We start from the raw sequence: 27469 nt of genomic DNA, 5'->3' as shown, positions 1-27469 counted from the left end.
GTAGAGACTGAATATTTGTAAGTGTCTGTAAAGCAGACACAAATACTGTGTTAGTAAGTAGAGTTCACTAGTGCAGTAGATTTGATAGTCTAATGCTGGAGACACAAGTTCAAATACTGATTAGACAAAAAGTAAAACTTGTTTGTGTTGTGCTAGGCCCTAGGGAATTTATGATATTGACAAAAGCCATGAAACAGTTTAGCACTATTGTCAGCCTCTACCAGTGGAAGAGGACAGCAATGAACGGGGGTGTTTAGAACAAAGATTAAAAGAGGCTGTGTAGTATCAGAAGGCACTAGCTAAAGCTAGGTCTAGGACAATCAACCTTCACTTGAATGAACACAAAGAAAATGTGAATAATAAGCAGACATCTTGGCTCCTGCAACCATCTCAACAAAAATGGGAGTTTGCCGCTTTTTATTTTTACCAATGGATACAATATGGATGTATTTGCCTTTGTATGTAATTATATATTTGAAATCTTGACCAGCACACTGCTATTTATTTTCAATCTTAAATCAGTTTCATTTACTTGCTATGGATAGACCAAGCTCCTGGGCTGCATAGTTTAGATTATCATTTTTCCACCAGCACGCCCGTGACCCTTATGTAACAGCATATGGACCAAAAGCGAGAAAAACCCCAACAAATCACAGCATCACACTTTGGCTACATTGCATGTAACAGGGGAGAGGGCTAGCAGATTTCTGTTCATTCTGTATAAAATGAGTTGCATCTCCATTAAAATTACAATAGCTTTTAAGCTAAGTCATTCTATAAAAGTATACAATAACTAAATGATTTATTAGACATCCACTCTTGTCAGTTATCAAAGTGGGCTGTATGCCTGTGTGATCTTTTTATTGTCTGTTTCCTTCCATTACAGTCATGAATATATTAAAACACTTAATCAGCCACATCAAAACTTATTGAAGGATAAAGGACCACAATGGTATGAAATAAATGTTTAACATAAAATCCTCTGAGGTCTCTTAACTTCACATTTTACTGATATGAGGTGCGAGCTTCAAATAATGTAAAGTTCAGATGCTTAAACACTGAACTTAAAATCAGTTCAAAATTTAAATAGATGCTGGCTTTGTGTAAAAATTAAATACAAATGAAATGAATAAGACTTAAAATAAAAAGAAATGTTTCCACATTTTAAATAAGATTTTTAATGAAAACAATTCTAATTTATAACCATATGCCTGTAGTGAGGTTCTTTGGCCTGTGATATACAAGAGATCACTGGAGGATGAGCATAACGGTCCCTTCTGACCCCAATTCCTGTGAATCTATGAAACCCACATGTTGTAGCTTTAAGAACCTGAAAGTCAAATTGACAAACACAAGTGAAACTGACTTGACTGTCACTGTCCAAGCCAAAAATGGAACATAAATACTGTCCACAGAACATGAGTCAAGGTATCCGAATCTGGTCCTTACGAAGGTAGGAATAAAGGATAATTGAAATTTACAGGGTTCTTAAACTACAAAATACTTCACAAACATGTAAAGTAAAATTTTATTGTAATAACTTTTTCCAACTATCATCATTAACATTTTAAATAATTACCAATATATCATATTACCGTTAACAGCCATTTAATAAATATATTCTCTTAGTCCTAGATACCATCTCCAGATATGAAATTGGAGCCTGAATATACACAACTTTGTCCAACAGCATCAGACCAGGATGTGGGCAGTGATGCTTAGTGATTAGGGCAGGCATTGATAGCCAGCGTAGGGTCAGAACCAGAGTTGGGGGCCAGATGCCAAAGGTCAGAGCCAGGTTACCTGGAGTGAGGCAAAGCAGGGGCAGGGCTGAGTGCAGGGTGGGAGCAAGGCTGGGAACAGGCAGGCACAAGAGTTATTGCAGCCACGGGTGAATGCTTTGAGCAGCCAGCAAACTGGTGCTGCTGCTGGGCTTACCAGCTTCCTCAGCCATTCAGGTGGGCATTCTGTTAGGAGGTCTACCAGATATAGCCCAACTGTGTTCATCAGGCTGTCCAGAGACTAGGCAGGTGCAGCTGCAGGGCCTTATTCCTAACCAATATCAGCAGGCTATACGAAGAGCCCTGCTAGTAAGGGAGCACCACCATTACAGTTTATAGCCATAATCTGATGGGCACAGAAGTCCATGCTAAAACATCTATTTGTAGGGTCTGAAGCTATGAGGGTAGAACATGATAAATAATCTGGAATGTTTCCCAGAAAAAAGCAAACATCAGAACTGAATACACTGAATGCATCCGATGAAGTTAGCTGTAGCTCACGAAAGCCTATGCTCAAATAAATTGGTTAGTCTCTAAGGTGCTACAAGTCCTCCTGTTCTTTTTGCGAATACAGACTAACACAGCTGCTACTCTGAAATCTGTACTCTGTTCATGGAATATAGGCTCCCTCCGGTGGTCAGAACACTACCTACTTATTAACACTAAGGAGTTTCATCCAAAGTCTGGGAAGCCTACAGGTCTTTATGTTTACTGTTTCAGTGGTACTGGTGATGATTTAATAAGATTAAAATTCATAATTTCGCACCAAATAGTGCATTACCTTTTCCACAATATATTTAGTATTTCACCAAAACATGTACTTGTAGAAGAGACAAAACACGCACTAACATTACAGATACTGCCAACGATGTAACAGATCCTTCTAATCAATTCATTTAGGATTCCTGTAATAACCAAGACTGATTCTGATCTCACTTACACTGGTTTTAACACTTGCTTACTCCTGGTTTATGCTGGTAAAGGTGAGATGAAAGTCAGACACAGAGTCCTTAAAAATCGAAGTCTACCTTCCTTGAATACAACTGTTATAGTAGTCTATGTGATTTAACCAATCTTGACAGTTTCACTTCCATTAATAGACTACAAGTAGCACATTTTAAAGGCATCTGGTCTTTAGGAACCAGTCCTGCCAGACACTGAGGACGCTCACCCCCTTATACAGTCAAGCCTCAAATGTCGAGTGACTCAAAAGTAACTTGTCAATAGCTACTTTGTGTTTAGCTCAGGAATTCTAAAATGTCACCACATTTTAGGCATAATTACACTGTGGTTCCTGGTAGATAATTATATGGTGCTAAATGTGTTCTAATAGTTTGTTGTGGAATAATTAAAAAATCAACTGACTCAAACAGAAAATCTATATTAGGCCTGCTTTTTTCTGAATTTTTGCCTCTAGGTCACTTGGATTTAGAAGTTTGCTGCCAGACATATGTTTACTGTTACAATGCTGTAGCAAATTCATATGTTGTTGATATCACATAAAATATTTCCATGACATTCATGGAATTGAATGGGGTCTGTCTGGTGACTAATTTGAGTTTAATAATTTCCTATAATTTGTCACCATGGAACACTAAGGAAAAATTGACAACATCAAAAACGCACCTTGCAATGTAGCAGAAATCATCCCCATAATCTTAACTAAGTAACCCTAAAAACAAACAGCTATAGTATTCCAACAATCCTGGTCAGGAATTCAGCCCTCAATAAATGTATTTCATGTACACAGGATTATTATGTTATGTGTTGATAATGTACAGGGCACAAATCAAGACACAGAAATAAAAAAGCCCCATCTACAATAGCTTACACTATTTTCTGTTGCTAGTCTACATTTACAATTATGTGTTTGGGCTATTGTCAATAGAGCACAAGCACAAGGTGTAAGTTTAGACATGCCACCTGCTTAGTGTTAGTGCACTAAATGTACTGTAGGAAATTCACTTAATGGCACATTTGTTCTCATTGGTTTCCTTACATTTGATAGATTTATTGTTTCTGGCAGTACCCACAACGTGCTAGGTTATGTAGAAACACAATTATGTGCCAAAATAAATCTTAAAACAGAAAGCATAAAACAAGAGAGGGGGTTTATAGGCATTTCTGGCTGTCTCAAATAACTGCTGTTATAAGCAGCAACAAGCACCTAAAAAACAACACTGAAACCACTTGGGCTCTCTATCAGGTTATATGTGATACCTAGAGCAACAGTGATTTGAGGGAATATATTCAGCAACAGAGACATCAAGATGATAGAAACCAATACTGATTTCATACATTCACTACAAGAAGTGTGCAGTCAGAGGAAAGCATATACTCTTGACTGATGTTCACTGCCAGTAGCATGAGACAACAGGCAATTTGCATATGAAAGTTCTACATCAGGCCCCTTCAAATGGTGTGGAGTAAAGGACAATATCTAACAAAGAAAATGCTTCCAGAGTCAGGCTATAGATAGAGGTATACACAACCACATTTGTGGACATTACTGTTCTGTCATCATATGTACATTCAATCTGTAGGTTATCAATGACAGGTTTCAGAGTAACAGCCGGTTTAGTCTGTATTTGCAAAAAGAAAAGAAGTACTTGTGGCACCTTAGAGACTAACCAATTTATTTGAGCATAAGCTTTCGTGAGCTACAGCTCACTTCATCGGATGCATACTGTGGAAACTGCAGAAGACATTATATACACAGAGACCATGAAACAATACCTCCTCCCACCCCACTCTCCTGCTGGTAATAGCTTATCTAAAGTGATCACTCTCCTTACAATGTGTATGATAATGAAGTTGGGCCATTTCCAGCACAAATCCAGGTTTTCTCACCCTCTGCCCCCCCGCACACAAACTCACTCTCCTGCTGGTAATAGCCCATCCAAAGTGACCACTCTCCCTACAATGTGCATGATAATCAAGGTGGGCCATTTCCAGCACAAATCCAGGTTTTCTCACCCCCCACTCCCATACACACACAAACTCACTCTTCTGCTGGTAATAGTTCATCCAAAGTGACCACTCTCCCTACAATGTGCATGATAATCAAGGTGGGCCATTTCTAGCACAAATCCAGGTTTTCTCACCCCCCCCCCCCCCCACAGACTCACTCTCCTGCTGGTAATAGCTCATCCAAACTGACCACTCTCCTTACAATGTGTATGATAATCAAGGTGGGCCATTTCCAGCATAAATCCAAGTTTAACCATATCATACACATTGTAAGGAGAGTGGTCACTTTGGATGAGCTATTACCAGCAGGAGAGTGAGTCTGTGTGTGTTTGGGGGGGGGGGGTGAGAAAACCTGGATTTGTGCTGGAAATGGCCCAACTTCATTATCATACACATTGTAAGGAGAGTGATCACTTTAGATAAGCTATTACCAGCAGGAGAGTGGGGTGGGAGGAGGTATTGTTTCATGGTCTCTGTGTATATAATGTCTTCTGCAGTTTCCACAGTATGCATCCGATGAAGTGAGCTGTAGCTCACGAAAGCTTATGCTCAAATAAATTGGTTAGTCTCTAAGGTGCCACAAGTACTCCTTTTCTTTTTAGGTTATCAATGTTGACCATATCTGAGATAAAAGTCGTGGTGAAAGGAAGCAGTTGTGTTTTCAAGATCCATGAGTACAGTAAGCAAAGATTTAGTACAGACAAATTGCAAAGAAAATATTAATTAATGAAGGCGTATCAATTCAAGAAAGTTCACATGAAATCCTGGCCACACTGAAACCAAATTGGAATTTGGCCATTGACTTATAAAACATGCTCAAAATCATGCTCCAAAATAACTGTACTCCAAGTATTTCCAAATCTTAAAAAATATGCAATACACAGCAGTTACATTATGACAGTGTGCTATTTTGTCACCTGGAACTCTGATTCTGATATAATCACAAGACACTAGCCTTTTAAGAGATTGTTTTATTTGAATTGCTTTAATCCAAAAGCACTGGGTGCAGGTAACAGACAGACCCTGTAATAAAACAAGTAAAAAACAAAACCAAGTTTCAAAAGTAGGGATCTGAAGAAATGGAGATAAGCTTTCTGGGCTTGTGTGTTCTAATGGAGAGAAAAATGGAAAGTGCATTGCTACCAGGTGTGGGACAAAGAAGAGAAACCCCAGCAGTACCACTAATGGGCTCCGATAAAGGTACCATGTAATTGCAGTTCATGGGAAAGGTAAAGGGAAATCCAACACTGTCACAAAAGAGCTCCACTAGGGGCTCTGTGTACTGACAGTACATGGTGTAGGAAAGTAAGCGAATGCATTGGAGAGCTTAGTAAAATAGAAAGGTTCCACCTACAAGGAAAAAGAGAAGTTACTTACCTTCTTGTAACTGAAGTTTTTCAATGTGTGCGGTCCCTATTTGTATTCCAATGTGGATACACATGCACCCAAGACCAGAAAATTCTTGCAAGTAGCGTCTGTTTGTATGTTCCTGTGACTGCTTGTGCCCTTGTAGAGTGAGCCCATACACCAGGTAGGGGAGGAAGCTGTGTCAATTGATAACAAAGTAGGATACAGCTAGAGCTCCACTGAGAGATCCTCTGAGAAAATACAGCTTGTTCTCATACTCATTCAGCAACGAACAGTCTAGGTACTTCCTGATCTGTTTTGCTTTCTCCAGTTAGAATGCCAATGCTTAATTAAATCTCCTGTCCTTGCTAGAGACACGGGGGTTCAGGAAAAACACAGGTAAGTGAATTTACTGGTTTATTTGAAATTCCGACACTATATTAGGAGTGAATGCTGGGCATAGTCATAGCAAGACCTTATCCTTATGGAATATTGTGGCCTCACCCTTCAACCAAGAGGCCCCAAGTTCACTAACCCTTCTGCCCAAGGTGATGACAATGAGGAAGGCAACCTTCATGGAACACGTAGCTAGCTGTTCGAAGTGTGGCTTAGTGAAAGTCATAAGCACTAAATTAAAATCTCAGTGAGCGGTTGCTTTCTTTACAACAGAAAGGTTCTGATCAGGCCCTTCAAGAACCTGGCTGTTATCGGGTAGGTAAAGATCAAGTAATTGTCCATTGGCGACATGGACTTGTTACCATGCTACTTGTCACCAGGTGAACCCATAATGCTCTCTGGGAAAGGCTTGTCATCTTGAGGGTAAAAAGACAAATCCAAAATAGCAGGAATATCCACTGTCTCTGGAGATATATAGATTTGATGGGCCCAGACAGAGAAATGTTTCTACTTCGCTTGGTAACATTTTCTCGTGGAGTATTTCTGCTATTATTAAGAATGATTTGCACAGCTTCAGAGCAAGAACATGCTAGGCTTGACGCCCAACCAAACACCAAGCCATGAAATGAAGAGCATTAGGTTTGGGATGCTTGACCCTGCCATTTTTCTTGGATCTGGAAAGGTACAAATGAAGATAGGTAGGGATGACATTTGTAGGAGGCCTGGAAACAAGAACTGTCTGGGCCGTCTGGGGGCAATCCGGATAACTTGTGCACTGTCTCACTGAATCTTCTGTAGAACCCAAGGTAGTAGTAGGATGGGATGGAAGGCGTAACTGAAGTGATCTGTCCAAGAGAGGAGAGCATCGCCCCAGAAAACTGACCTTGAAATCCACTGGAGCAGTATATGTTGCACTTCCCATTTGCCCTCCCAAGTTGGGGTTCCCCACTGAGTAAAGATGCTGCTTACTATTGTGTAACTCCCACTTGGGATCAGTGGCGAAATGCTTGCTGAAGCTGTCCAGATTATCTCAGACTCAGAAAAATTTCACACAAAAAGAAAAGACACTGACTTCTCACTCTCAGTTTACATCACATCATTCTGTCTTGTTCATGGGTTCCCCATGAGTTTCCAAGAGGATAATGTTGAAGACAACAGCCATCCTCAGGCCCTGTTTCCCTCTAAACCTGCTCCCCCACTCCTCCATCCATGGAACAGGATCTCCGCAGAGCATCAATGTAGAGGCTACTACAAAGATTGGGGAGAGTATTCCCCTTCTTCCTTGTCCTCATCCTAGATTCAGATTTCTTTCACTTACAGAAGTGGAGGTCATGACTTGGGAAAAAAATATGTAAATTGAAAAGAGGTTTTGGATTTTTCTGCTACCTCTCAGATATATTCTCCTTTCCAACACTCCTGGAAGTTACTGATTTCTGAAAATAGAAAAAAGCAATGTAAAGCACTCTAGTAATGACAGGTTTCAGAGTAGCAGCTGTGTTAGTCTGTATTCACAAAAAGAAAAGGAGTACTAGTGGCACCTTAGAGACTAACAAATTTATTTTGAGCATAAGCTTTCGTGAGCTACAGCTCACTTCATCGGATACATTCAGTGGAAAATACAGTGGGGAGATTTATATACATAGAGAACATGAAACAATGGGTGTTACCATACACACTGTAACCAGAGTGATCACTTAAGGTGAGCTATTACCAGCAGGAAAGCGGGGCGGGGAAAAAACCTTTTGTAGTGATAATCAAGGTGGGCCATTTCCAGCAGTTGACAAGAACGTCTGAGGAACTGGGGGTGGGGGTGGGAATAAACATGGGGAAATAGTTTTACTTTGTGTAATGACCCATCCACTCCCAGTCTTTATTCAAGCCTAAGTTAATTGTATCCAGTTTGCAAATTAATTCCATTTCAGCCGTCTCTCGTTGGAGTCTGTTTTCGAAGTTTTTTTGTTGAAGAATTGCAACTTTTAGGTCTGTAATCGAGTGACCAAAGAGATTGAAGTGTTCTCCAACTGGTTTTTGAATGTTATAATTCTTGATGTCTGATTTGTGTCCATTTATTCTTTTACGTAGAGACTGTCCAGTTTGACCAATGTACATGGCAGAGGGGCATTGCTGGCACATGATGGCATATATCACATTGGTAGATGTGCAGGTGAACCAGCCTCTGATAGCTTATGCTCAAATAAATTTGTTAGTCTCTAAGGTGCCATTAGTACTCCTTTTCTTTTTGCAATCTAGCAATGTATGTTTGTTTTGACATCATTCTTGTCTTCTTATTTCTTGTATGGGGAAGGGATAAAAAATGAGGTACTGTTATTTGAAACAGATTCTTAGATTTTGATGGCAGAAGTGAAGATTGTGATTCTCTAGTCCTTCCTACTACATAACATAGGCAGTAGAATTTCACCAAGTGATGCCTGTAATTTATGACTGAACAACAGCTTATCTTTAAGATATCCATTAGATTTCAAGTGATGGAGAATCCACCACACCTCTAGGCAAGCTATTCCAATCGTTAATTATCCTCATTGTAAAAAAAAATGCATCTTATTTCTAATCTGAATTGGTCTAGTTTCTGCTTCAAGGCATTGGATAGTTTTATGCCTTGTCTACTAGTTTTAAAATCCCACTACTGTCAGAAATACTCTCCCTATGTAGGTACTTACAGTCTGTGATCAAGTCACCTCTTAACTTTCTCTTCGTTAAACTAAATAGATTGAGTTTCTTTAATCTCTCACTAGAAGGAAGGTTTACCAAACCTCAAATCAGTCTTAACTCTTTTCTGAAACCTTTCCAATTTGTCAATGTGCTTTTTAAATTGTGGATACAGGAACTGGCCATAATATTCCAGGAATGGTCTCACAAATACTGTACATAGTAGTAACAACACCTCCCTATTCCTGCTCGGTATTCTCCTGCATACACATACAAACATCACAACTGACCTTGCATTTTCTATATACGTAAGACTAGTCTTAAGGTCTGGTACATGTAAAAGGGGACATCTTTTTTTAAATATTTGTATTGTGTCTGTAGTGGGGCGGCTGCCTCACTCTCGCAGAACAGGGGTTAAAAGCAGCCCTGCAGAGGGCTGTGGCTGGGAAAAAGGAGTGAGAGCAGCTGAGGGAGTAGCTGACCATGGGTGTGGCCAGCTCAATCAGGGCCGGGGAAGGGGGGGCAGAAGCTGGAGGACACTCTCTCCAGCCTTGGAGGGAGGAGGGCCTAGCTGCCTGGGAGCAGCGTACCTAAAGCAGAGAAGTGCTGTGGAAGGGCAAGAGGAACTGGGGAGCTCCAGCCTGGTAACTCCCCAGGCTAAGGCCTTGATAAAGGCCTATGCAGGTACTGGGGCTGGGAGGTACAGCCTGGGAATAGGCTGAGGCTGTTTAACACTGTTTACCCGAGGGTAAAAGGAACTAGGGTCTGGGAGGGACATGGGGCCTGTACAGGCGAGACACCAGCCAGCAGAGGGCGCTCAGAGTGCTGAAAGAGCTAATTCCCAGATGATCAGCAGGAGGTGCCACACCAGTGAGTCTTCACTCTGCTATGGTGTCCAAACAAAATTATCCATTTTCCAATTAAATCCAGTGGAATTAGCCCCAATCCTGCAGTTAGCTCCCTGTGCCTGTGTGGAGCTAATTCCCAAATTGGGACCTCAGTCCCAATCCCCAGTGACTTCAGATTTGCCTGAGTAAGAACTGTATATTAATGCTGTGTAACACTGAAACAGAAATAAAAAAGAGGTCTTGACTTTATTAAGGTTAGAAATACACCTTTATCTTGAATGGGTTCTGTTGGGGTTTTTTTTTAATTGCCATCTCTTTACATTTAAAGAAGTATCTTTTTTTGTTTTCTCAGCAAAACACTAAAACTAAATGGTGGGTCTTGTTGAATTATTTTATTCTTAGCTGGTATTTTACATTGTGTTCCTCGAAGGACTTCATTTTTTTTTTTTTTTTAATATGCTGTTGTCTCTGTTCTGTCCTGTTTATAAAGTTTTGGCATTTTGAGCATATGGGACACGTACAAAAATCTGCCTAATTTTTTCTCACCCATGCCAAACCTTCAAAAGATTGCATTTTGAGATGCCAAAGACACAGGTACTTATTTAAAAAGTAAGAAACCTAATTTTTGACACACATAAATAACTGACAATATACTGAAGATTCATTCCCACAACTCATTGACCAAACAAAGTGGGATTTAGCATTATTCTTATTCAGAAAATTGAGTTTGTTTTCAGAGTATGGTATACTTGTGATAAAAGAATAATGGCATAACTACTGTGGCAAATAGAATCACAGGACTGGAACGGACCTCAGGACGTCATCTAGTCCAGTCCGATGCACTCATGGCAGGACTAAGTATTATCTAGGCCATCCCTGACAGGTGTTTGTCTAAAATGCTCTTAAAAATCTCTAATGACGGAGATTCCACAACCTCCCTAGGCAATTTATTCCAGCACTTAACTACCTTGACAGTTTGGAAGTTTTACCTAACATCCAACCTAATCCGCCCTTGCTACAATTTAAATATATTTCTTCTTGTCCCATCCTCGGAGGTTAAGAACAATTTTTCTCCCTACTCCTTGTAACAACCTTTTGTATACTTAAACTATTATGTCCCCTGTCAGTCTTCACTACGCCCAAGTAAACAAACCTAATTTTTGTTCTATCTTCCTTCATAGGTCATGTTTTCTAGACCTTTAATCATTTTTTGTTCTTCTCTGGACTTCCTCCAATTTGTCCACATCTTTCCTGAAATGTGCTGCCCAGAACTGGATACAATACTCCAGCTGAGGCCTAATCAGCACGGAGTAGAATGGAAGAATTACTTCTCGTGTCTTGCTTACAATACATCCCAGGATGATTGCTTTTTTTGCAAAAGTGTTACACTGTTGACTCATATTTAGCTTGTGATCCACTATGAGCGCCAGATCCTTTTCTGCGGTACTCCTTCCTAGCAGTCATTTCCCATTTTATAAGTGTGCAACTGATTGTACTTTGCATTTGTCCTAATTTAATTTCATTCTATTTACTTCAGACCATTTCTCCAGTTTTTCCAGATCATTTTGAATTTTAATCCTATCCTCCAAAGCACTTGCACTCCTCCCAACTTGGTATCTTCTGCAAACTTTCTAAGTGTACTCTCTATGCCATTATCTAAATCACTGATTTAGATATTGAAGAGAACTAGACCCAGAACTGATCCCTGTGGGACCCCACTTGGTATGCCGTTCCAACTTGACTGTGAACCACAGATAACTACTCTCTGGGAATTTAAGAGATACTGTACTTTGATTCCAGGAATCTGCCACAACTAAGGTCTAAATATCAAACGCCTGACAGTTAAAGATTTCAGAATACTCTATCAAAGTCACATAAATCAGACCATTTCAGTTCTGACATTTTCTTCAGGTGTCCAGCTCTCCAAGATGTTTCAGAATTAATTCCACATGAATGCAAATATTACTGCAGAAGTCTGGAGATTGGAATATAGGCCCAAATCTCAGGAATGACTTAAGCAGGCTACAACTGCAACCATTGAAAAGATGAGGAGCGATCTCCTCAGTTCTCTTATATAGATAGCATCTTTCATCAGCAGATCTCAAAGTGCTTTACGAGGGAGGTCTCCATCATATCCCAATTTTACAGATGGGGGAAACTGAGGCACAGAGTGGTGACTTGCCCAAGAATACCCATCTTTGTTATCCCCTTCCCCTCACACCTTGATGTAGAAGTTTTAATGATACATTGATCTAGCTATGAGTGAGTTTACTGTGAATGCCTTACTGAAGATGAAGGGTCAAAGTCTGGTCATATCTTTATGCCAGTCTCAATCTGGACAACTAATCTGAAATCATTTAGAAGATTACTCACAAGTGGTCTCACCTTCTTAAAGCTTTATAGATGGTAGCTTTCAATGTCCAAGCTATTTTAGCCAGGGAATATTTTGAAGATCTGAATAATTTACTCTGAAGTTTTGAAACTCAGACTTATTCTGGTCTGTAGCATATCTGATTTCTCTGGATAGAGAAGACCAAGGCTGAAATATTTCACCTTCCAACATTCCATTACATCTCACTAACAACTAGGTATTTACTCTTGCTCAAACGTACTGTGTCCATCCAGGCTTGGATAAAGCAAACAGTACGATTATATTTTAAATTAATACAAAACACATAAGTCTGGCCAATAAACAAAAAAAAAAAACAGCCCCGCAAACTGTTAGGTCACAAACAGCCACCATCCATTCTCCTTCATGGGAGACCTGGAAAAGGACAATCAGTTTACAAATGATCTAACCATAGCTTTCTAAAATTGTCTCTGTATAATCCTCTTGCAAATGTCCAATGAGATTTTGGGACATGACTGTGGGAAAGGAGACTTACCATAGGACACTAAGGCCATAAAGTATGTGAAAAAATAATACTAGAAACCACTGAGATCACTTTGGATTTGAAAGCACTATTCCATTTCCAGCAGGCTGGATTTTAGAAATACCTCTAATTCAGGAGCTGCTTCAGATAATAAAATTGTGCCCAGCAGCAGTGTACTTTAGTGTAGAACACTGAATGAGTTCCCTACCTCTATTAGTCTGTACCTTATAAAAGACGGAATGACAGACAAACTCTAAAATCAAAAGGTGCTTGGGAAACTGAACTGATACATGAGATACTGGAGAAAGCATAGAAAAATTGAACAAGCCTTTATTAACATATGCTTTTGGGATGTACCAGAGACAATATGATAGCTATCACCTCTGATACTGTGAAAAATGTCCTATATGGGTTATGCCCATATTAAAAAATGGTGTGATCTCACATTCTTCAAAGCACAAAGGAGCATTCATCCTTAATGAAAGTCTCTTTAAGGGAACCTTTCCAAGGAATAGTTGAAATTGCTGGCATAACTTAAAAGGACAATGACAAACTAGACACATTTTGTGCTCTGAGATATTTGTATTAAATACTTTACTTTAAGCCCAGATTTTAGAGGGATGCAATGATGTGTCTTCTCTTGTTTTGACCCAGGCACCATCTGCTGCTTTTCTGGAGAGCGGAACTGGAATCTTAGTTGATATTACACTTATTTTTGAGAGAGACTCATACTTACTGAGCTTCAAGAACTATATCTTATGACAGGTTTGATCTGACTTGCCAAAGTCAATAGCTGTTACAAAGAAGTGGGGTTGTAGGTCTATATTTAAAAGTTTTTGCACTTAAAGCATGGATTCAACCTCTGATTTATTAAGAATATAATGCATCCTCCCCAGAATTAGAGTCCAGAGTGAGTTTTCTGAGATTTTACAAGTAAATACTTTTGTTTGTTTGAACGAAAATTCATTTGAGAATGTGTCCTTTAAGGAAGTTAGCACTTTGTGTTGAACTGTTTTTCCCCCAAATGATCTCCATATCAGAATAAAAGACTCTTCAAAATGTTCATATAGTTGATTCATTAAATCTCATGCACAAACTACATTTGAAAAAATCAGGTTATAATGAACCTAAGAGATTAACAATTGCTATGTTTAATTATGATTATACAGATGGGCTAGTTGACAGCTGAGGTCACTCTCAAGGGAAGCTATTTTGACATTAGAGAAAACTCAACCCTTCCTCTATAGCTAATCTGCATTCAACAATTCTGTTAGTTGAAATGAGCCAGTGATATGACAGAAACTGGACTCGCATGTCAAAAGTTCTCAGTAGCAGATCACTTGACCCCATCTGTTACTACTGCAGGTTGCATGGTCACATGTGAGCTTAGGCATCCAGTACTCAGAAGGCTCCCCATGGTACTGCTGCCTTTGCTACAATAGGCACTGAGGTTGCAATACAAGGGAAGTCCTTACAGCACAGATCTCTTCTTCCCATAGTGACATTCTCTCTAATGTGGTTCATTTCCCCAAAAACAGTCCTCTCCCCACAACCCCCTATTGAGGCCTATGGACATTTCTGCTTCCTTCTTCCCCAAATCTCCACTCTCTTCTCCTGACCCCTCAAAGGTTGATAGTACAAATCAACAATTTAGGATATAATACATTGCTGTAATTCTCCCCAAAACAAGCATTGCAAACGCAGAAAATACAAAATATTAAGGTTAAACAGTTTAAAAGTATATGGAAATACAAGTTAAGGTGCCCAAACAACCTTAACTCTGCCCTGTAATGAAATCATGAGGGGGGGAGGAAATAATAATAATAATAATAAAAAAATCTAATATGCCTTTCAAAATCTAACTTGGGATCATGAACACTAAAATGCAGTAATAGCAATTGTATAGTTATTGCATGGTAGCATTACACTTCAAGGATGTGTTCACCAGTTATGGGGATTTGTGGCCAGAATGGTTTTATTTCTTTTTGTTTTGGAGTAAATGCTGTTTGTTTTTGTATTTTTATATATAATAGATATTTAGAGCTTTCAATAACCATTTAAAAATTTTAAATAATTTGAAAAGAGATTAGGGCTTTTTCCATAATCTGACATAATATGTTACTAACATGGTCTGCTAAATGATCTTATGATAGGCTTAAAAAAAGAGCCACAAAATAAGTTTAATATTTATTTCAGGCATTTCTATTCTAAAATACATTGGAGTTAGATTTAGAAGAAGAAAAATAGTAGTGATATCTACACTCCAATCTTTTGAATTTCACGATGAACCCACAACTGCCAGGAAAACAATAAAATCATGCAGCTGCTAACACAATAACGTCGACACCCATACCTGACACTACTTCCAAGTAATTATTACCTTTTTATATTAAAAAAATAATGAATTTTATGTGCCTAGAATACTTTGCAGTAGGAACACCATCAACATTTTATGTTTGCCATAGCTGTTTTTATTTAAACTCAAATTCTGAGCACAGCACTCAGTCTGAGAAGCAGACTAGGTACCACGCAGATACATGGGGGGGGCAGGGGAAGAATACTCACTCTACAATCTGCAGCATGGCTCCAAAGCTCCTCCATAGAGGCTACCTTCAGCTCAAAGGCTGAAACAGCTCTGTGGGACTGTTGCAGGGTGTATGTGATGAGGTTAATGGACCGCACGGGGCTCAAGCAGCCCTACCATGCATACAAGGCATGTCAGGCCTGGAGAGAAGATGTAAAAGGGAGAAGCCTAGCTCCGCTGGTGTCAGACCTAGGAGGAGAACAGAGCCTTTGGATGGAGGTGTGGTTTGACCAAAAGCTGGTGTCAGACCAAAAGCTGTGTGAGTTCAGGGGGTGCCCCCGGAGACCAATACAGGGACTTTTACACACACCCCATGCCCACTTTGAGGCAGATTCTCAGGTCACACCCCTCTCCTGGTCTGCCCATGTCCCACTGGCTGGGGAACTTTCACACCCATGGGAAGGGGATCTGCATTTGACCTTTTATTTGTTGTTTGTTTCTAATCCAGTGGGATTAATTATGGATGATATAACCTCAATTACAGCAAGGGTAGGCTATAAGGATTTGATGGAATGGAGAACTTGGCTGTAGACAGCAAAATGAAATTAAACAAAGACAAATGTAAGGTGCTACGGAGAATAAAAACCAAATGAACAAATACAGAAGGGGGGGGAACTGGCTTGGCAGAAGCACTGTTGAGAAGGATCTGGGAGTTGTGGTGGATCACAATCTCAACATGAGTTAGCAATGTGATGCTGTTACCAAAAAAAGCAAATGCAATTTTAGATTGCACTAACAGAGGCATAGCATGCAAATCACGGGAGGTGATAGTACTGCTCTACTTGGCGCTGGTTAGGCTCAGCTGGAGCACTGGGTCCAATTTTGGTCACGAATGTACAGAAAGGACGTAGAAAAACTGGAAAGGATCCAGAAGTGAGTGACAAAGATGATCAAAGGAATGGAAGGCAAGCCGTATGAGCAAAGGCTGAAGGAACTAGGTATGTTGAGTTTGGAAAAGAGGTGATTAAGGGGGGACATGATAGCAGCGTTTAAATATTTGAAAGGCTGTCATAAAAATAATGAAGAAAAGTTCTCTATTGCCACAGAGAGCAGGACAAGAGGCAAGGGGTTCAAACTACAGCATAAACAGATTTAGATTAAATCTCAGGAAAAACTTCCTAACTGTAATAACAGAATGACAATGGAACAGACTTCCTCGAGAGGTCGTGGAAGCTCGGTCACTGGAAGTTTTCAAAAGGAGGCTGGATAGCCATCTGTCCTGAATGGTTTAGACACAATAAACATTTGGGAAGAGGGTTAGACTAGATGACCCTTGTGATCCCTTCTAATTGTATGGGTCTATGACCCAGGGTGAGAGAAGGAGTATTATTGCCTTGTCAGCCTTTTCAGGATGCTCCATGAGGTTTCAGGTATGAGCATGGAGAATGAGGTGAATCAAAGGGGAAGCCATGGAGCTGCACTGTCTCAACACACCCAACCCCCGAAAATGTTGTAAGGAAGTTAATCCTGACTCAATCAACATTAATTTACATATCTTTCTCCTCCATGATGTAGATAACTTCCTTTAGGAGGGCGGTTCTAGGGCAGATAGTAAGCATGGATTTTGGGATGGACAGTACAAAGATGGGCCACGAACTACTGCAGAAGCAGAGGGCCTCCATGGAGCTCAAAAAAATTCATGCATTTTGTTGTCTGAAATGCCAGCCCTCCCAACAGAAGAATGTCTAAGCTCCAATTGTAATTTACTGCCTATTTAGTGGATAACAGTCCTATATTAGCAAGAGCTTAGAAGAGCATTCTGAGCACTTAGTAATTATATTAACAAATTTTACCTGATATCTCCGTAAGCATGGCTGTATGATCGCTCACTGCAAACTTCACAAATACAACTTCATTTCTAAAATGATCAATTCCTTGAAATGATAAATCCAAATGTTTTCCTTGTAGGAGTTCTTCTACTGCATCTTTGCTTTCTAAAAGAGCACCAACTGCTCTGTGAAGGGAAGAAAAATCTCTTTGATATAGTAATAATTTAATTTAATTTCTCATGTCTTCCATTCAGGGATCTCAGAATTTTATTAATTAAGCCTTTCAACACCTTTGTGTTACCTTATACCAGTGGTATAGGTATAATTTGCCCCATTTTATAGAAAACTGAAACAGACTTGCCCCAAGGTCACAGAGCAAACATTTATTAAAGCCTCGAGTAGAGTATTTTGTTTTCTGAGTGTTTACCAATGTATCCACTCAGTGTTCATACACCTCCTGTTTAAACTCCCTATCAGAATATAGATGCTGTTGAGAAAATATTTATTTTACAGGAACATAAGGTTACGCTTAACCATACACTCTCCAGAAACATGGGTGTTACAGGTGTAACCTTCTGCCCAGTAGAGACTCAGCTAATTAGTCCAGGATTGGGAACCAGGGAGAAGGAATCACACTTGTTAAAAATAAAAGGAGTACTTGTGGCACCTTAGAGACTAACCAATTTATTTGAGCATAAGCTTTCGTGATCTACAGCTCACTTCAAATTGGTTAGTCTCTAAGGTGCCACAAGTACTCCTTTTCTTTTTGCGAATACAGACTAACACAGCTGTTACTCTGAAACTTGTTAAAAATGGATCTGTATCTAGGACACAGAACAGAGGCCTTTCTGAGACTGTCTGGAAGAAGCTAAGAACCCAGCATAGCTCTCTGGCAATCCCCGCGCTCTGAGCTATGTCAGATTACATCTGAGGATCTGGTCCCAGGTGGTACTGTTAATATGACTGACCACGGCCACACCTTGGGCTAGCCTGGCATCAGTACAGTGCAGTCCAGTCCCGTCCCAGACTGTTAAACAGAGATCTGATGTTGGGGAAGCATTGTAGGGGCAATGAGGTCTTTGATTGCTACACACAAGCAAAAACATTCTGCAAATGCATGTTGAGGGAACAACAAAGATATTAAAGAGCTGGTGAGAGTATGTGAGTCTCCTAACCAGTTTCTGAAACTCAACATATAACTTAGTTATGTAAAGATGCATACTGCATTGTTCTTTAAAGGCAATATCCTGATCTCATTGAAATCAATGGCAAATCTCCCACTGACTCTAATGGAACCAGGATTTGAGCATAAGTGTGCACCTAAAGAATTTAAAATTTTCAAATGCACATGTTCAGTACTCAGCCAACATTAATTCCTGTGGCAAAATCCAAGCATTGGGCACATCTTTAAGGAAGTCTCATTAACACTGGCTCCTTCTGTCTCTGTTCTTGCCCTACAGCTCTGCTCTTTGCTTTGAATTAACTGAGCCTGTGGCACTTATTAACAGTCGTCAGGACAGTTTCAATTTAATTACTTGCACCAATAGTAGGAAAATTTTCTGAATTTTAAGTGTGATTTTTTTTTAAGATTACAGTAACTGAACAATCAAAGGGAAAAAATTCTTTCAGTTTGCTTACTTTGTGTATTGTCATTTTCATTTGTTTCCTTTTGACTAATGTCAGTTTTTCCATTTTTGTGTCTTTCACAGAGCAACAGAGGAGAGAATTTTATTTTTTAAATTAAAAAATATAAAACCACAAATTATTTGGGGGACATAATGGTAGGTGTAATACCATAGAATACTATTTAACTCATTTTTAAAAACAGACTAGATTTCAAATAGATGTCTTTTTAACTCCTGTGCATCACATCTAATAAGAATTGCTTACTGTTTTTATGCAGCTCTGCATTTTCAAACGTAAGTTTGTACTTTTAAAATGAGTATTTTTCAAATATGCACTGTTCATTTAAGTACTACAGTATGACCATGCTAAATCTGAAATTTCAAACGACAGTCATTTTTGAGGTACCCCACAAAAGATTGGGGTCCCCTGCCAGACTGCTGTTGGGAGGGGGGAATATTTTTGTTCAGTCTTTCAAGAGCTATTTTGCTCAAACATTCTAGAAATCTTCAGGGTACTGGCCAAATTCCAACTTTGCTACTTAACACTCTGCTTCCCTAATTTGTCTTGAAATTTCAACTGAATATGGTGTTTTACTTCACCTCCTAACCTAAACTATTGCATAAAATTACTGTGTTCTGTTAAACAGATGCTGCGTTTCACTTTAGTGGTACTTGAACAGATCCTTTGTAATAGTTTGCATATCCCTGTAATCAGTTTACAAAGCACTTAGGGATTTTTGGGATAGGAAGCACTATTACTGTCCTTACTTTATCTTGTTGATAGGAGAGAAGTAGCATGCAGGTATAAGAATAAATGTATGCTTTAGTTGACAAACAAGATCCATTAGCATTCTAATAACCATTTTCAACAGACCTTTTTGTATACGTGAAATAGTTGTCCTTGTCTTGAAATGACCTTCAGATTCAAGGAGGTAGAGATCAATGAGTACATTTTTAGTGCCACAAGGGCAATAAGACCTACAACTCGGTGATGGAAATTGTTTTGTAGGTAGTATTCCCCACCTACTGCAATGAAATTTTTCCTTAGTTATTGTCAATGAAATATTAACTTCACTGGTGGGATGTTGACTTTATAGTCACTAGGTGGCAGTATTTACCTGCAAAATAGATATATTCTACTGGTGGCACTGCGTACTTGTAGCTACACACTGTAGTAAAAAGCAGGCTGTGTCCACAAGGCAGTATGTAGCTACACACATCAGTGAAAGGCCCTCGCAGTGGGGAGACAGTAAGAAAAAGTTCTAGCAGCTCCACACTGTCTTACCCCGTCAGAGCTTTTCCCCACAGCTGGAGTCTTTCACTGTGGTAGAGAGAGAGAGCCTCTGGCAACTCCCTGTGGCAGGGAAAGGCTCCAGCAGCTGCGAGCTGATAGATCCTTTCCCCACTGCCTCTGCCCTACCAAAACCTTTCCTGTGCTGGAGTGTTCCCCTGTGGAGGGGAAAGGCTTCAGCAACTCCCAGAGGTGGGGAAGACTCCAGCAGCAGGTCACTATGCTGCTAAAAAGTATCCATGTAGAAGGGGGAGGCATTGCTTGGATGTATAAGGAGCCACATAGGGTATATACTTTAAGGATTCAGGCATGTCTTTACTCACCTAAGCAGTCCCTCACTGTCTACGTTGCTATTTGTACCCATGCTAAGGAGGCATGCAGTGTATGTACTCTATACCCTGATGTAAGGAGTCTGCAGTGTAGATGTACCCTTAGAGGCTCCGATAGATCAAAATAAATGTACAGTCTATCTGTAGTATTTGGTCTAGATAATACTTAGTCATGCATGCCATGAGTGCAGAGGACTGGACTAGATGACATCTCAAGGTCCCTTCAAGCCCTATGATTCTTCTTATAAGCAAGCTACCACCATGGCAACTAAAAACTTTCGTATCCTATCAGGTATCGTAGGTTAGATCATTCGTTATGCCCACACATTCAATAACCTGCAATGGGGTGTGTACATTCTTATAATCTTATATGAATACACTCCCCTCTACTTTTCCAATGTCTCTGTGGTACTGAGGGCTTGGGTGAGAATTAGATGGTTGACTGAAACCTAGTTCAGGTAAAAAGTGATGTTGGCTGAATTAGGAAAACATCTAGAGGTAATAGCAGATGTGATATGTTCTTTTCATTAGGGTATCCTTGCCAATTTTTAAAATGAAGTTTGCGACCTTCACCATATAAATAAAACCTGTAAGTTTCTGTATGCCCAGATAGGATCAATGGACAAACGTACTTTTACTCATCTGTGCTTCACAAAGGGGGTCTGACTGTTCCTTATGCATTTCACCTCCCCAGACACTCAGGTCTTTTCTACCACCAGGCTGGATTACTACAATGTGCTCTACATGGAGCTATACATGAAGACGTCTCTCAAATTTCAGCAAGTGCAGATTCAGCTGCCTTTCTTTGAAGGGTATTACAAATGATGCATATTAGCCTACTGTTCCACAGACTACTAGTGGCTGCTAATTTTGTTTCAGGTCCTGGTTACCTTAGACATGGTTTTCCTCCGCGCCCCCCCGCCCTTTTTTTTGTGTGTGTGCATACAGCACACGCGCGCACACACACACACACACACACACACACAGTTGGCATCAACTGGGACATCAAGCTGACAGTTTCTAGCTTTTTAGATCTGGGAACTGGTAACGTATAAAAGGGCCTTTAACAGTGGTACTGGGTCCCCCATTAACTGAATATACCTCACAAGCCCATCTATTGACTCAGGCTTTGCCTGATGGATGGGTTGTGAAGGATCAGTTTTGGATTAGAGCAATGTCTTTTCAGTTTGGCTTTGTCTCGTTGAAGAATTAGTTGTCTGTGATTTTTATAATGTGTTGGTCTATAGAAAGATTTAATAAAGTGGCTTTCTATACAATTTCATACTTTTTTTTTTCTGTATCCTATCTTAACATTTTTATAGCACTCAGAATTGTTTTCTAAGTGTAGAGTGGGTAGGCCAAATCCTGGTCACTGTACCCAAGCAAATATTCCTAGACTCTTCAATATTAATATAAACGAACAAGCAAGATTTGACCCTATATTCCTATTTTTCCATTTATAAAGTGTCTCAAGTAGCATTTAAATATTACTTATTCTGACTGAAACAAGATTACCATTACATGGTACTGTTATACATTTTTAAACTCAGTTCAACTAACATTCAGAGATAATGAGAGGGGAAATTTACAATGATCCCTAGATTTCAAAGCTGGATGAGGAAATAATAACAGGAACAAAACATCCTTCCAGAAATATGTAAAACTGATTTATAGGAGCTGTCCGTGTTTTTTTCTGAATTATATAATCTAAACATTATGACATTTTAAGTATGGATCTCAGCTCTTTTAAATTAACAGTTTAGAAAAGTCTGACAAAAATGAAGTTAATATAGGCAAAACAAATTAGAACTCTTTCAACTGTTCATATATGTGTGCTGAGGGGGTCAGATATGGGCTATATCTGTTTCTTTCTTTCTCTTTCCATGCTTTAATATTTAAGTTACCAGTTATTTGCTGTAACATTGAGATGTGAGAGCAACTTAGGGCCAAGATGTACCTTGCTGAAACCAAATTTGTTAAAACTTATTTAGCATTTTGTCTCCTTCTGTAAACCTAGTGGTGGTCTGTACCAGAAATTAGTGAAGTATATAAAATCAAAGAAAGCACAGTTCAAACTTTTCACTCTTTAATCTTTTGAAAGAATGGATTTGAACACATGCAGGAAAGAACTAAAAACCTTCATTCTCTACTGTAAGCAATCTAGAGCATTATTATTAAATGCCCACATCCCCACTCAGGATCAAGCTCCCATTGTGTAGGACCTATATAACTATGTAAAAAAGATACATTCCTTGTCCAAAGAGACTACTGTGTAATTAGACAAAGTAAACTGAAAGACCGATAACATGTGAGCAACAGTCAAAGGTACTTCAGTTACATTTTTTAATTGTGGTTTCCTCAGGCCATATTCCCATTCTAGCCCCATATCCTTTTTTTTTCCCTCTGCACAGACACATCAACCAATATGCTCCCCTATTGTTGAACCAACATGCCCTTCTTTCACCCCGGCCATCTCACAGAAACTTTTATTTTGCTTTTAATGCTTCCTCTTCTATTGTATTACTTTCATCTTTTGTTTTGTTTTAATGCCAGGTATCTCCGTTTTTCTCTGCATCTCTCTTCCAGGATCAATCTTTAATTAGAAGTCAACCCCATATTGCCCCCACTTCTCAAACTATCACAGTTTAGCTCAATTAACAATTTTGCTGACTTCAGCAGGATGTGAAATCATCTGGAGTCATTTAGAGCATGCTTCTCTTACACTACAGCAGCTGTCCTAAGGCAGCAATGGCCTCCTTGGGCCATTGCCCAGGGCAGGAGGAAGCTCATGTGCTCCTGCCCTGGTATTTCAGGGGACAGAGGATTTGGGGAGATGAGGGTGCCCAACAGGTCTAGACTGGCCTGCTCTCCCTGCTGCTCTTTTTGGATGGCTACCTCTGTACCTCTCCCATGAGGGGAGCAGGGCCTTATGCGTAAGGCTACGTTTATGTCACGGAGATCATGGAAGTCACAATCTGTAACTTCCAGAGACCTCTACGACATTCTCTGCTTCAGCCCCTGGGGCTGTGGGACTCTGGAGCAGGCAGTCAGCAGGGCCGTGGGCAGGGTTCCATCGACAGCAGTGACAGGGGCCCCCTGCAAGGTTCCAGCAACAGGTGACAGACTCCTGAGGAGGCCCTCCTCAGGGTTCCAGCGACGGGCGACAGCCTTGCACAGGAGGGGGATGCCTTGGGTGAGCAGCTGGGGGTGTCCCGTTTTCTCTTCGGGAAATATGGTTACTCGGTAGCTTCCAGCTGCCGCAGGTGGAAGGAGAACCCCACAGCTCCCAGCCACCACAGTGGCAGGGGAAACCAGGAGCCATAGCAGCAAAACTCAGACAGGTCACGGCTTCTGTGTATTTTTGTTTATTGCCCATAACCTGTCTGTGACTTTTACTAAAAATAACTATGACAAAATCTTCGCCTTACTTATGCATCATCTCTTCGGGTAGAAGCTGTCAGGTTCCTGCTCATGTGCTCTGGTGAGGGATGAGGGCATAGAGTCCTAGAGGTTCTGGTGTCCCAAATGTATGAGAGTGGAATGGGGGAAACAAGCACAGTAGATAATTTATAGGGTCCAATATCTCATTTTTTTATTGCAACTTAAGTGCAATAAAGCCCAAATACTTTCAGTACATTTTAGATTTTTCTCTTATTGAAAGAATCATGCCCCTAGCTACCAAAATGTTTCTGCTGCCACATAAAACATGAAGTACCCATGAAAAGGCTGGCTAATCCCTTACTAGAGACAAAATGCTAAAACTGCCCTAAATTACAACTTGGAATTGTAACTACAAATTTTTTTGAAAGTTTAATACAATTAGAATTTTTGGCTCTAGGTGACATAATAATACTCAACATGAGTGCTGGTTTCTTATCATACACACCTGGTATTTCATAACATTAAGACGCCCCAAGTAGTGCTCTGTAGCAATGACTGCACTACTTAGAGAGAGTCCTATATCCTTAAGTATCAGAGGAGTAGTCATGTTAGTCTGGATCTGTAAAAGCAGCAAAGAGTCCTGTGGCACCTTATAGACTTAGCCCTGGTCTACACTAGGACTTTAGGTCGAATTTAGCAGTGTTAAATCGATGTAAACTTGCACCCGTCCACACAATGAAGCCCCTTTTTTCAACTTCAAGGGCTCTTAAAATCGATTTCCTTACTCTACCCCGACAAGTGGATTAGCGCTTAAATCGGCATTGCCGGGTCGAATTTGGGGTACTGTGGACACAATTCGACGGTACTGGCTTCCGGGAGCTGTCCCAGAGTGCTCCATTGTGACTGCTCTGGACAGCACTCTCAACTCAGATGCACTGGCCAGGTAGACAGGAAAAGAACCGCGAACTTTTGAATCTCATTTCCTCAAGAAAAAAGGTGCGAAACGATTGTCTGCTGCTGCTTTCACGGAGGGAGGGAGGGAACGGGGGCCTGACGATATGTACCCAGAACCACCCGCGACAATGTTTTAGCCCCATCAGGCATTGGGATCTCAACCCAGAATTCCAATGGGCAGCGGAGACTGCGGGAACTGTGGGATAGCTACCCACAGTGCAACACTCTGGAAGTCGACGCTTGCCTCGGCACTGTGGAAGCACTCCGCCGAGTTAATGCACTTAATGCTCTTAGAGCATTTTCTGTGGGGACACACACACTCGAATATATAAAACCGATTTCTAAAAAACCGACTTCTATAAATTCGACCTAATTTCGTACCGTAGACATACCCTAACAGACATATTGGAGCATAAGCTTTCGTGGGTGAACACATGCATCCACTGAAGTGGGTATTCACCCATGAAAGCTGATGCTCTAATACGTCTGTTAGTCTATAAGGTGCCACAGGACTCTTTGCCGCTTTCATATATCCTTGTACTTTGTCTTCTAACAATGCCAACAAAAACAGTGACTGTTGTGTCTTATTCCTTAAACAGAACTCTCTTGAAGGAGATGAACATGTAAAGCGTTCCTCCCACAGAATTAAATAAGGATTTGATTCATTTGCTGTTAATGCATCCTGATTTATTTGCAGTGCCCTAGGTAAAGCTCAAGATAATTTGGAGTAAAAGTTGAAAACCACTTGACAATTTAAATAAAAAGACCAGAAAAAATGAGGACATTCACATGCTACTATAATGTAGTAACTTTAAGGCTAATACAAAAATTGACTAAAGAAAGGAAACAAACAGCTAATGTTTAACTGCAATTGCCAAACAAAAAATGTAGTTTAAATTTAAATGAAGGTTTCTAAATTGTGCACCACTCATAAAAACAGCTTTGAAAAATGTTATACTAACAAACTTACACACAGTAAAGTTTGGAAAGTCTCAGTTAATTCTGTCAATGAATTCTTATTATTTTACTAAATTTACAAATTAACTATAAAGTCAAACAATCTTCAGAAGAGAACCTTAACCTTAGTTTTCTATCATACTACACTGTAGTTGTATGGATATGACTGTGTTCCATGGATTAATAAATGATATACTGTCCTCTCAGATGTCTCCACACCCTCTCACATTTGATCTAGTTGTCTTTGGTCTAACGTAATATTCATCTGCCTCTACTGTTGGAAAGGTTTGCTCACCCTTCTTCAAGGAGGCATGCAATTTAAGGGGACTGTTGGATCCCCAAGTGTTCCTGAAGTCCCAGGAGGGGTATTCATCAGTATTTTGCAAAATAAATGAAACTATTTTTCTTGTATGTGGACTGTCACAGTTCCCAAACCCTTTATGATTTCTAGATTGAAACTATAATGTGCAACTACATTGGACTCCCACCAGAGATAATTCAAAGCTCATCTGTTGCAGAATGGAGCCTAACTGCTTAATGAAACTGGCTACTCCACAGACTATACTGGCTTCCTATTTGCTTCCAAGTGCAATTCAAGGTGTTGATACTGATCTTTAAAGCTCTATATATAGCTACCTGAGACTGTGACATCACCTATCTCCTCATGCTCTGTTGAGGTAGCTAAAATCAACTAACTACCTAAGTTGGTTGACCTAGAGAAAAAAGAAAAAGCAGCTGTCAGCCAGCAGAGAGAAACTACTACCTGTACTAATTCTCAGCAGAAAGAGAGATGAAAAACCAGGCCTAAGGAGCAGGTTCAGAACGGGACATGGATGGATAACTCTGCCTAAATAAAGCATTATAAGGTGGTGAGAGAACTGAAACACTTTCATCTTCCACAGGGCACACTTTAGTTTCAACTCAGAATTAAAGGGTTAAGCATACACCATAGTATGTTGTACTGAACATTCCAAAGTCCAGGTATATAACCAGTCTTGGGAAATTTAGAATTGTTACCCTTTATACATGTACATTAAAATGGGATCCTCTTCCCTGAATTCCCCTACAACCAAATAAATAGATTTTTAATGTACATAATTTAACAGCAAAACACTTACATGCCAACTTCTTCTTCGCTGGATAAATGCATCACTAACAGGGTGACATGTAAGGAGCCATAACGAACCATTGCTTGGGAAAACCTGTGATCCTTTTGTACTACTATGTCTTGGACAGCCTGAATACCTCTTGTAATCTAAGAGAGACAAAAAATATACAAAAACAAAACTAGTCATCATAGTTTTTTCTATCCCACAATACAAGCAAGAAAGAAAACAAACTCACTAAAATGCTGGTAATAGCTCACCTTAAGTGATCACTCTCGTTACAGTGTGTATGGTAACACCCATTGTTTCATGTTCTCTATGTATATAAATCTCCCCACTGTATTTTCCACTGAATGCATCTGATGAAGTGAGCTGTAGCTCACAAAAGCTTATGCTCAAATAAATTTGTTAGTCTCTAAGGTGCCACAAGTACTCCTTTTCTTTTTACATAAAACCTGTTCAAGCAGACACAAGTTTCATCATCTTCTTGACAGAGTTTTGTTAATCTGCCTGAGTAAACTCAAAGTGGGTAGGAAGTAATGGAGTTGCTATTGTACGGCTGGACATCCCAGAGTCAGGGTTCAGTAGCAG

General features: G+C 39.9%; 1 protein-coding gene across 6 annotated transcripts in view; it reads right to left on the bottom strand.

Annotated features, from left to right (window-relative positions):
• AKAP7 (A-kinase anchoring protein 7) overlaps positions 1-27469 on the bottom strand; it is a 138451-nt gene that overhangs the window by 89613 nt on the left and 21369 nt on the right. For all 6 annotated transcript variants that reach the window (XR_013345633.1, XM_077813045.1, XM_077813044.1 and 3 more), the window contains exons 4-5: positions 26891-27027; positions 17260-17420 (exon numbers count right to left, since the gene is read on the bottom strand). Coding sequence is in view for 5 of the 6 variants with exons in the window: in XM_077813045.1 (XP_077669171.1) it covers positions 17260-17420; positions 26891-27027 (298 nt within the window). In the remaining variant the exon portion in view is untranslated. The remainder of the gene's footprint in view (positions 1-17259; positions 17421-26890; positions 27028-27469) is intronic.

This window comes from Eretmochelys imbricata, chromosome 3 (assembly GCF_965152235.1).
Source record: "Eretmochelys imbricata isolate rEreImb1 chromosome 3, rEreImb1.hap1, whole genome shotgun sequence".
Lineage (NCBI taxonomy): Eukaryota > Metazoa > Chordata > Testudines > Cheloniidae > Eretmochelys > Eretmochelys imbricata.
Note: the sequence above shows the minus strand (reverse complement) of the source record. Positions and strands in the feature narration are given on the sequence as shown.